This window comes from Vitis riparia, chromosome 13 (genome assembly GCF_004353265.1).
Source record: "Vitis riparia cultivar Riparia Gloire de Montpellier isolate 1030 chromosome 13, EGFV_Vit.rip_1.0, whole genome shotgun sequence".
Lineage (NCBI taxonomy): Eukaryota > Viridiplantae > Streptophyta > Magnoliopsida > Vitales > Vitaceae > Vitis > Vitis riparia.
Genome location: NC_048443.1, coordinates 12,976,262 through 12,986,272, shown reverse-complemented (window position 1 = coordinate 12,986,272; position 10,011 = coordinate 12,976,262). Strand labels below are relative to the sequence as shown.

At 33.9% G+C, this 10,011-nt stretch overlaps 1 protein-coding gene across 1 annotated transcript; it reads right to left on the bottom strand.

Annotated features, from left to right (window-relative positions):
* Positions 1-784: 784 nt before the first annotated feature.
* Positions 785-8,549, bottom strand: LOC117928579 (calcium-dependent protein kinase 1-like). Its single transcript, XM_034848496.1, has 8 exons — positions 8,457-8,549; positions 6,979-7,955; positions 3,583-3,726; positions 3,284-3,436; positions 2,403-2,518; positions 2,050-2,217; positions 1,472-1,696; positions 785-1,212 (listed from the first exon to the last, which is right to left on the bottom strand). Exons 2-8 carry the CDS (start codon positions 7,760-7,762, stop codon positions 1,093-1,095), a joined length of 1,710 nt encoding a protein of 569 aa, XP_034704387.1. The 5' UTR covers positions 7,763-7,955; positions 8,457-8,549; the 3' UTR covers positions 785-1,092.
* Positions 8,550-10,011: the final 1,462 nt, after the last annotated feature.

Below are 10,011 nucleotides of genomic sequence, written 5' to 3'. Positions count from 1 at the left end.
CAAATTATTAAAATAGAATTATTATGGTTGCATGAATAGTGGTGTAATAAAGATAAAAAAAAACTTGTGTGAAAGATCATCGGGTATTTTAGTCCATTATTATTTTATATCCTTAAAAGATAATATATGAAAATTTGAAGATTATAAAACACAATTGTCACACTGAATTAGCCATTTGCATTTTGAGGTCATTTATTGAGCATGTTGTTGTTAACGGTGTGCGGCCTTGTTAGGTATGGTAATGATGGCAACAGTCAATTCATATTTAATGTGTTACGACGAAAGTGGGTGTAATAGTAGCAACTTGGCTCCAAGTTAGACTGCCTTCATTAGCCTCTATTGTGGTTATATCTGACTATTGTGGTTTTTGACCTCTCTCAGTCACAGAGGTCTTCCACATGTAGTGTTTGACGTTGATGGTTGAGACTACACCAAAGAATTAATGAAAGCATCCATCTTGTTTGTAATTTGTACTAGTTCAAGTCCCTGGATTGTCAGTCAAACCTGAACCAACACCCTATAGTTCTGCTGCAACTTATTAAAGAGACCACACAAATCCAACAATTTACCAACTGCTGTGTAACAAATAGAACCACTGATCCACTTTAGATGCATCACAAATTGTTGCTTCCCTTCTGCATTATAACTATTGGCATCCTTTTACCATCATCAATTTCCAAAGCAAAACAAAGCAAAAAACACCAAGGACAATGCAACTGCCAGCATCCCCGGCATGCCCTTCATCTCAAACTCGGTGTGTATTCATTCATAATTGCTCCATTAGTGAAGGAGAAGTGAAGTTCACTAGGCTTAAATTAAAGGATTACCAAAGAAAGATAAAGAGACAAGTATCTTTCCCTACTACATAAGAGTACAAGATAGTAGACCTTTCAAAATCCATTTCAAATGGGAACCTGAATGAATTCAAGGAAGAGTTGGGTTGCTTCTTAGATTAAGCACCTATGCTCTTTACTATACATACAATCTTCAACTCAACAAAGTCAAAATGAAAAGTGAAAATGAACAAATAAATAAAGAGGGGATAAAGAAGAAAAAAAGAAAACAAGAACCTCATAATCGACTACTCACCAACTAATGTTTTAACGCCTCTCTAAACCCCATACTGAAACTGGTTTGCAGGCCCTTCTTCCCAATGCCTGGATTTCCCTTTTGCATCATGGCCACAAACTCATTGTAATCTATGCGTCCATCCTGAAAAATCAAAGTACAAAATTATAACCTCACAGTTCACTACAATTTGATATTAATTTTAATGCAGACAAATAAAAAAAACCCTACTGAGTTGAGTAAAGTTAGCCAACTTTTGAGTTGACCCACTAAGTTCAAGATCTTAAAAGTATCCAAGCTTGGTGCAATAAATTCTAAACGGTAAAAGATACAGCTTCTGACTTTTTCCCAACCCTTACAAGTCTTTGTTAAAACATTGAGATATTAAAAGAAAATTACTTACATTGTCCTGATCAACTTCTCGGATCATTTCTTCCAGGCGGACATCCTCTAAGCCAAACTCTTCGCAGGCTTGTTGAAGCTCATCTGGGGTTATGTAGCCACTTCCATCCTTATCAAAGTAGGAAAAAGCTGCAAATAAATGATCTTCTCTCTCAACTTTGTTTAGATGTAGTGTGGCAGCTATGAACTCCCCATAATCAATGGTTCCATTGTTATCAACATCAGCCTGAAATTCCAAGCACCAGCTGAATTAGAGAGATATTATTTATATTTCTCTGCTACTGAAAATAATAATAATAATAATAATTATTATTATTATTATTAACCTTTTTTCCTTTCCACATCCTTAGGTAACATTGTCCCCAAAGATGTGGGGAAAAAACTACAAATAGGAATAGTAACTAATACTTGACAACAGATCTTCAAATATTATGTCACTTATGGAAAAGCAACCTCTCTGCAAATGCTAAGTGCTCCTTTTGGTCAACTGATTAAATAGAATCATGACTAGAAAAATGAGCAACCTTTTGAATTGAATAGCTTAAAAGGACTGACAGCCATGGTGTTTCCAATACTTACTGCATGCATTAAATCATAAATTTCAGACTCTTTAAGATTAGCACCAACTCTTTTTAATCCAGCCTTGAGTTCTTCAAAAGTGATTTGGCCACTGTTGTCTGTATCTATCATCTTGAACATTTCTTTTAAGCCAGCTATTTCTTCTTCTGATAGGTTCTCTGCAATGACCTGAAAGATTAAACACATTGATTAAGTAAACCAAAAGACTTTTATCCTAAGTTGCAAACAACAATGAATATCTAAAGACATAATTTTGTACAGTAACTACAACTATCAAGCCTTCCAATTTGCAATATATAAAGCATGTTAATTAGTGTCCAAGAACAATGTCTTTTGCACGTCTAGAGACTTACTATAAGAGCCATCTTCTTGAGCTTGTTCATTGCTGAAAATTGTTTCAAGCGACTTAAAACTGCCGAATCAAGAGGCTTGTCAGGAGCTACACCATCAACCTGAACCCAAGGGTGACCTGCAAAAGTTTAAACCAGACATTTCACATTGATATCTAAACAAAGTAAAAGTCTTTTTTTCTTCTTTTTTTTCATTTTTAAAACTGAGATAAAAAACAGAAACAACAGAAGCAGCTAGCTTTGACTTTCTGAAGAAGTTCAAAAGAAGTTGGAAACTTCAATCAATTGTAAATAAAATTGCTGTCTAACTGTGAACAACAAGGCAGACCTGGGCCTAGACATCCTGAATAACATGCTCAAGGTTTCACCTTTTATATTCAAAATGTTGCTTACAAGAGAATAACTCCGCATCAGTTAAATTCATAAGCTCCCAAGTTTGTCAATAATCTTTAAGACAACAAATGATCACTTTTATCATTCAAAGTGCAGAAACCTAGGATATATGAGTGTAGGAAACCTCACATCTTCCATGTGATTTGTGTTTTGCAAAAGAACCCAAACACAAGAGATCACCACAAAGAGCTCCTGGAGAACCATCAATCACCAGGACAACAATGCCAGTCAAAAAGGGTGGGGATTTAAATGTCACACACACACACACACACAAAAACAAAACAAACAAACAAAATAAGATGGCCTACTGCAAAATAGTAAAAATTTAGGTGCATATTTCCACCCAATGATGTCAATATGTCATAGTATTAAGAAACAATGATTGTTTATGTTTGACACACTCCCCAGCTATGGATCAATGACCATAAGATATCATTATCAACACTTTTTTCAAAATAAAAAATAATAAAATAAACTTGAATTGAACTCACACAAAACTTCATGTGCAGTCAACCGCCGTCTAGGGTCTCGAACAAGCATTCTCCTTACTAAATCTTTGGCACTTTCTGAGATACTCGGCCAAGGGTCTGATGAAAAGTCAAGATCACCATGCAAGACCTGTTCAAATATACCTTGCTCGGTTTCTGTAAATCATCAAACAAGGAAAAGGAAGAACAAGAAAGCAGTGGGAAATAATTACAATCAGTAAACTTCATAATCAGAGATGTTAACACACAAACTAGAGAGATGGAAGCATGTTGGCTTGTAGGGTATCAAATTCCACACTCACCAGACCAAAAGGGAGGCACTCCACTCAATAAAATGTATAGGATCACCCCAGCACTCCAAACATCTGCTTCTGGACCATAACGCTTTCTCAGAACTTCTGGTGCGACATAGTATGGGCTGCCAACCACATCAGTAAATTTTTCCCCTGAAAGGAGAGAGTTATCAGTACTTGATTGGAGATGGAATTTGGAGCTTCTTCAAAGTATTTAGTAAGGGAAGAGCAATAGAGCCATAGAAATAAAACCAAACTCAATAACAAGATGCAACAATTGATAAACGAACCCGCAGGTGTGAATCTTGAGAGCAGCAAAATTGTGCAGAAAATTCCAGAGTTCAGGACCACTAAGGCATAGACTAATAATAGTGGCATTTTCTCTTTGGTTTTTTTTTTTTTTTTTTTTGAACTTTTCTTTTTCCTACTTTTGTTTCCTTTTCCTACTCATAATATTCTTACACATGCAAATGAAACTAACAGCATTATGCTAACTTGATTGCTGACCAATTCTTAACCACAAAGTTAAAAACCTAGCAAACACATTATTTTGGTTAAGGCATAATTATATATAAAATGCCAATTCCACTTACTGCAATCGTGTATAGAATAGAAGCATAGGCTAGAATAGATGTGTACAAGTTCCAGTTGGGTTGAGTTCCAGCAAAAGTTGGAATCCAAAATGAACTGAATGAAAACCTAAATCTGAATCAGACAAAATTAGTAAGGGTGTACAAGAATCTAAAACATGATGGAGCTTCCTACCCAACTTGTTCAAGTTCAGGTTGGGTTGACTTCCACAAAAGTTGACTCAATCATGAATAGAAGACCAAATAAGTAAGGGTACATAAGAATCTCAAACCCAATAAGCCTCTGACCAACCCCTAACACCACCAGCCCACCCACTTGGTACCTCAACAGTGGGTTCAAGGGAAGACCATAGCAAAAAGTGAGGTGTAAGGGGTGAGAGAAAATGGAAGTGATCTTTATCAGTAAGGTCTCAAAATGTAAAACTTAGGGCCAACTTTTGAGACAAGAGAATTTATCCTCAAAGAGAAATTTTCTGACATTTTTTTGGGTCACCCTTTATGTCCAGATATGTGTAGATAAGAGCTAAGTGAAACAACACAAATCAATGAGATGGTACCCATGTAAATGAACCAATGAGATGATGTACACTTAAAACAATTAAAAGGCATGCGGTGTACACCTAGTCGATCCATAAAGAATGGAAGGATAGTAGCGTTTGTGAACACAAATTATGGCAAATAACACAACAAAAGCACAATAATGGTATGATACCTCATAAAACACACAAGAACTTCAATAGTGCATCACATTTAGTTAGGAAACACCTCCATGAGTGACGATGATGTGCAAGCTCAAACTTCAGATTATAGAGCAGAAACAGTCTAGTAAGCAGGCTTTCTGGAATTTTTATGCCCAATAGCATAGAATAGGTGTGTTCAAGTTTAGGTTGGGTTGAGTTCCTATAAAAGCTGACTCCAACATGATAAACTAAATCTGAACCAGACCAAATCAGTAAGAGTATATAAAAAGTCTAAAACCTAGTAAACCTCTCATCTAACTTGTTCAAGTTCAGGTTAAGTTGAGTTCCAACAAAAGTTGACTCCATTATGAATAGAAAAGGTTGAAAACTAAATTTGAACCAGACCAAATAAGTGGGGGTATACTAGAATGTAAAACCTCAAACCATCTCATATACTCAATGGAGGTGAAAGTTAAGCACAATACCTAGGTAAATCAAGCTCAATTGGGCTCCTCAAACCTTACCCCCTACCTGCACAAGCATGAAGCATTTGGGTGCCATCACACTAGGCATCACTCATATAAGTATAGAAAATATCTTGATGCAACGATACGCTTACAAGACCCTCTCTCTAAGAGGGGCATGGAGGCAATTATTGAAGATATACTCTTGATGAGTGCGAAGAAACCAATGAAGCCAACTAGTGGAGGTGGCAAAGTGACCTTTTATAGCTCACCTTAGGATGCAGGAGTGGCTCTTATTTCATTCACTCCCCCTAACATGAATCTTCTCATTCTCAAACAAGTTGAAGATGACAGGTGTGCTGTAAAAGCGGCAAAGATAGTGGTGGAATAGACATAGATTCAATGATAATATTGTCAATGGTGACATGATAATGCAATAAGATTGGTGTTACTACTGACTAACATTTGTCACTGATCTTGCGAATTATGATAATCATGTGGCTTATAGATAAATCCAATGTTGGCACAAAATTAGCTATCAACAAGATATAGTGGCATATTAAGTTTTAAATCTAACCCATTTTCCAAATTGTAAAGGACGGTTTGTGGGTAAAGAAACTCATTATCCTACCTAAAATAATGACCACGATGCACAAAGTGCAGAGGAAAAAGCATTCTAATATGGTGGTTTATAAATAGAGTGGGATTATTTTTTTACTGTACCTTTTGTTTACTTGCTCCTTTCTCATCCTATGGGCTGATAGGCAAGAGTGGAAAAGAAATAGTCCCATCCAATATATATAATATCAGTCTAATATAAATATAATTTACTAAACATTATGCAAACAACGCTTATTAATGTGTCTCAAGGCCAGCAACCAAGAAAGATGGATGGTTACAATGGTTTAAGTGCTGTTCCAGTCCAAGTCTGGACAAACTGGTGAGATACATAAGTATGCATTTAAGAATGTATTAAGTTAATCAATCAAGCAATATCAATAAATAATCTGCCATGCCACTTGTAACTCCAAAAGAGATAAAATTAAAGGATTAAAGGAAGTTCATATAAAGAAATAAAATTTCATTCATTTGATTATAAAGGAAACAATATATACTTAGACACAAATTTCATTGGAAGTTCACATAAAGAGAAGAAATTAAAGAAAGCTAAAAGGCATTATTGCTGGGTAGCAAGTTTCTTATAACCATTTGCATGAGTAAATAAGCTTCACAGTGCTGGTATGCTTATAATCCTACTACTAAAGAAAAATGATGGAAATCTCACTGTAGCTAAAGTTCAAAATGTTAAATCAGCAGCAGGTTTTCAAACAACACCATACTCTGTACAAGATGGAGCATAGATTTAAATATATCTGCTGAAACAGGTTCACTAGAATCATTAACTTAAGGATATCGCAAATATCAAATGAGAAATTACATATTCATGTAACAATAAGTTTAAAAAGCAAACAACTTGAATGTCATGCTATTATGTAATTTAGTTTTTGAAGACAGTTAGTTAGAGTTGGCAACTTTATTTTTTATTTATTTGTTTATTTATTTTTGTTGGAAAAACAGCTAGAGAGTTACCAACGGGGGAAAAAATAGCAACTAAGAAAGAATTTAAGACAAGTATCACAAGAAATTTCAGAAGTCCCCACAAGTATATACCTGGCTTGAAGAAAACTGATAATCCAAAGTCAATTGTTTTGAGAAGTGAATCCTCCTCCTCATTGACTAAAAGAAAGTTCTCAGGCTTAAGGTCTCGATGCATGACCCCAAGAGAATGACAAGCCTCCACAACCCCAACTATAGTCCTAGTAAGCTCAGCTGCCTTTCTTTCAGTGTAATGGCCGTGCTGAATAATCCTATCAAATAGCTCCCCACCTTTGCATAGTTCCATGACAACATGAACTGCCACAGCATCCTCATAAGCCCCCTCGATAGATATGACATTTGGATGCCCTGCCAGGTGGTGCATTATCTGAATTTCCCTTCTGACATCCTCCACGTCCTCATCTGTTAACAATTTCCTTTTCGCAATTGATTTACACGCATACTCTTTCCTGGTAGCTTTCTGCACACAAAGAAATGTAGTCCCAAATTGCCCTTGTCCAAGCTTCCTCCCCAGAATAAAAAATTCCTTAAAGTTTCCGGTTTTTGTTTGCAACACAGATTCTATCCTAAGCCCTGCACTCGACACCCTCTTAATTTGATGGGGCTTCTTGGGTTTTGTAGGCTGCTCCTCCTTGGGGATTGTCATTTGCTCTGGGGGTTTGTTTTGGACTGGCAATGGTGACCCGGGTTCTTTAGTTGTAGCCTGTGGCTCATCCATAGTTTCTCCATTCGTGTAAGAAGCCGAGCCTTCCGGTGCACGGCTCCGCCACACTGCAGCCGACACAGATTGGAAGAAACCATTCTTGGAGATGCTTGGACCAACACAAGTATTACCCATCTGATTACAAGCTTCACTGCTTCTAAAAACTTGCTTTATTTCAACATTAAGATCTAATCTAGTTACTTGTGCTAAGCCAACATGGAGGATCTATCTTCAGATCGGAAGCCCAATATGAAAGTCAACCCCTCATTTCTATCCAGAACTCAGTGGGAACGGCGGATTGAAAGCTCAAATTAGCCAACTAAATGAGCTGTAATCGGTAATGAAACTAGGATTAAGTTTAAAAACCAACAAAAAAACAACAAAGAAACTCAAGTGATTCTCACCAATACTTTCAGATTCTTTCCATCAAAAACATAAATCAAAGGCTTTATTATTACGCAAAGAAAAAGGGAAGAAAACAGCTGCCAAACAACAGTCCAACTAAGAAAGAAAAACCAAACTTAATTGAGACGAAAACTCCAACACAAAAGTCAAAATCACTGATCAAACTAAACAAGAAGTAGAAGAGGAAATGAAATGAAAGAAAAAGAGTATGCAGAGTAGCCTCAAACAATTCAATCCGAAACCATGTAAAAAGAAAAGAAAACAAGAGTAGAATCTAAGGAAGAAATCAAGCTGACGGGAAATCAAAAATTGCACATGAAATCGAAGCGTGAAATGAAAGAGGATTATTGCAGAGATGGATCTTAATCTGAAGGGGTATGAAAGATGAGACAAGGTGGAGGTTTGGGTTGGGGGGGGGGCTTACCAGGTGGGTGGAAGCAGTTGAATATTGAAGAAAGACGGAAGAAAGAAAGAGAAAATGGTGCCTTTGGTGGCGTATGGATGTGGCTGTGACGTATCATTTTAAATTTTAATAAAAAAAAAAAAAAAAAAAATCAAATAGAATTGAAGAGGCTTTCAAAGACACCGGATGAGAAAACGCGTCGTCTGAAACTCCAATCCTCCGGCCCTTTATAATAAATTATATTAGATATTTCAATTTATCACTGTGTTGCCAAACGTTTCCCTAAAGTTAAAAATGTCTTTTGGCATCTGCATTGACTTAATAAAGTTTGCTGTTAAATTATTAAGTTACTTTGTACCTAATTTTACATCGTTAGTTTTTCCCTGCTAAACTCTTAATTTTTAAAAATGATTTTTATTAGTTTTTAATTATTAATGATTTTATTTATTTTAAAAAATAATTAAAACAAGTGGGTAGTTGATAAACCAACTTAATAACTTAAATTTACTTAATAATTTAATTTAGGTCATTAAATAAATTAAGTATATTTAGTAAAATAATTTAATTGTATAACTTAAAATCAAAAATAACTTTAAATAATAAGTAAAAATAATTAACTTATTTTTAAGTTCATATTTTTATTTTATCTTTTTATTCTCATTTCTTTTAATTACCACACTAATCTCTTTTACTACTTCACAATCTTTATTGTTATTTAATTTATGAAGATAAATATCTTGATAATTTAAAATAAATTTTAAGTTAATTTTAAAAAAATAAAAACTTAATACTTAAAAATAAAAATTAAGTAATAAGTTTTTAATTTATAATTTAAATATAATTTAACTTAAAATAAATTTAAATCGTTAAATAATAAGTATTAAATTTTATCAAACCACCCTGGAAAAGTTAGTTTGCAAATTGAGAATGAACATGCGCTATATTAGTTATAAAATTGACTTAATTTATATATATATATATTTAATCTTAGGAAATGCTGTCAAATTTTCTAGAAAATGCTTTCAATTTATGTTTAGAAAAACACTTTCCAGCTTTTATTTTACAAATAAAAAAATAAAAATGATTTCAATGTTTATTTAAAAGAAAATTATTTCATTTTTTATCATCAAAAAACAATGTTTTTTTTCAAATAAATAAATAAATGGTTTCAATCATTATTATCTATAAAGGGTTTTTCCGTAGGAATAAGGGATTAGAATGAATATTTTATTTTCATTCTTATTTCCTCTTAAATAAAAATGAATTTGATAATTCCAATTTATGTGTAGGGCAGGAATATAAGGTTGGAATTATAATTTGTTTCCATTTTAATTTTAAATAAAAATGAAAATAAAAATAAATAAATAAATAAATTATCAATAATATCATACATATAGTTTAAAATAATTTTTATTTTATTTTTAAAAAATTCACAGTGTACATGGTTTGAATTTATTTTATTTTTTTTACTTTCATTTAAAAAAATTGAGATTTTTTTTTTGCTAAATAATAAAAGGGTTATTTGATTAAAAAGGTTTTTGAAAATCTAAAATTTTGAAGTTTGACCTCTTGCCTT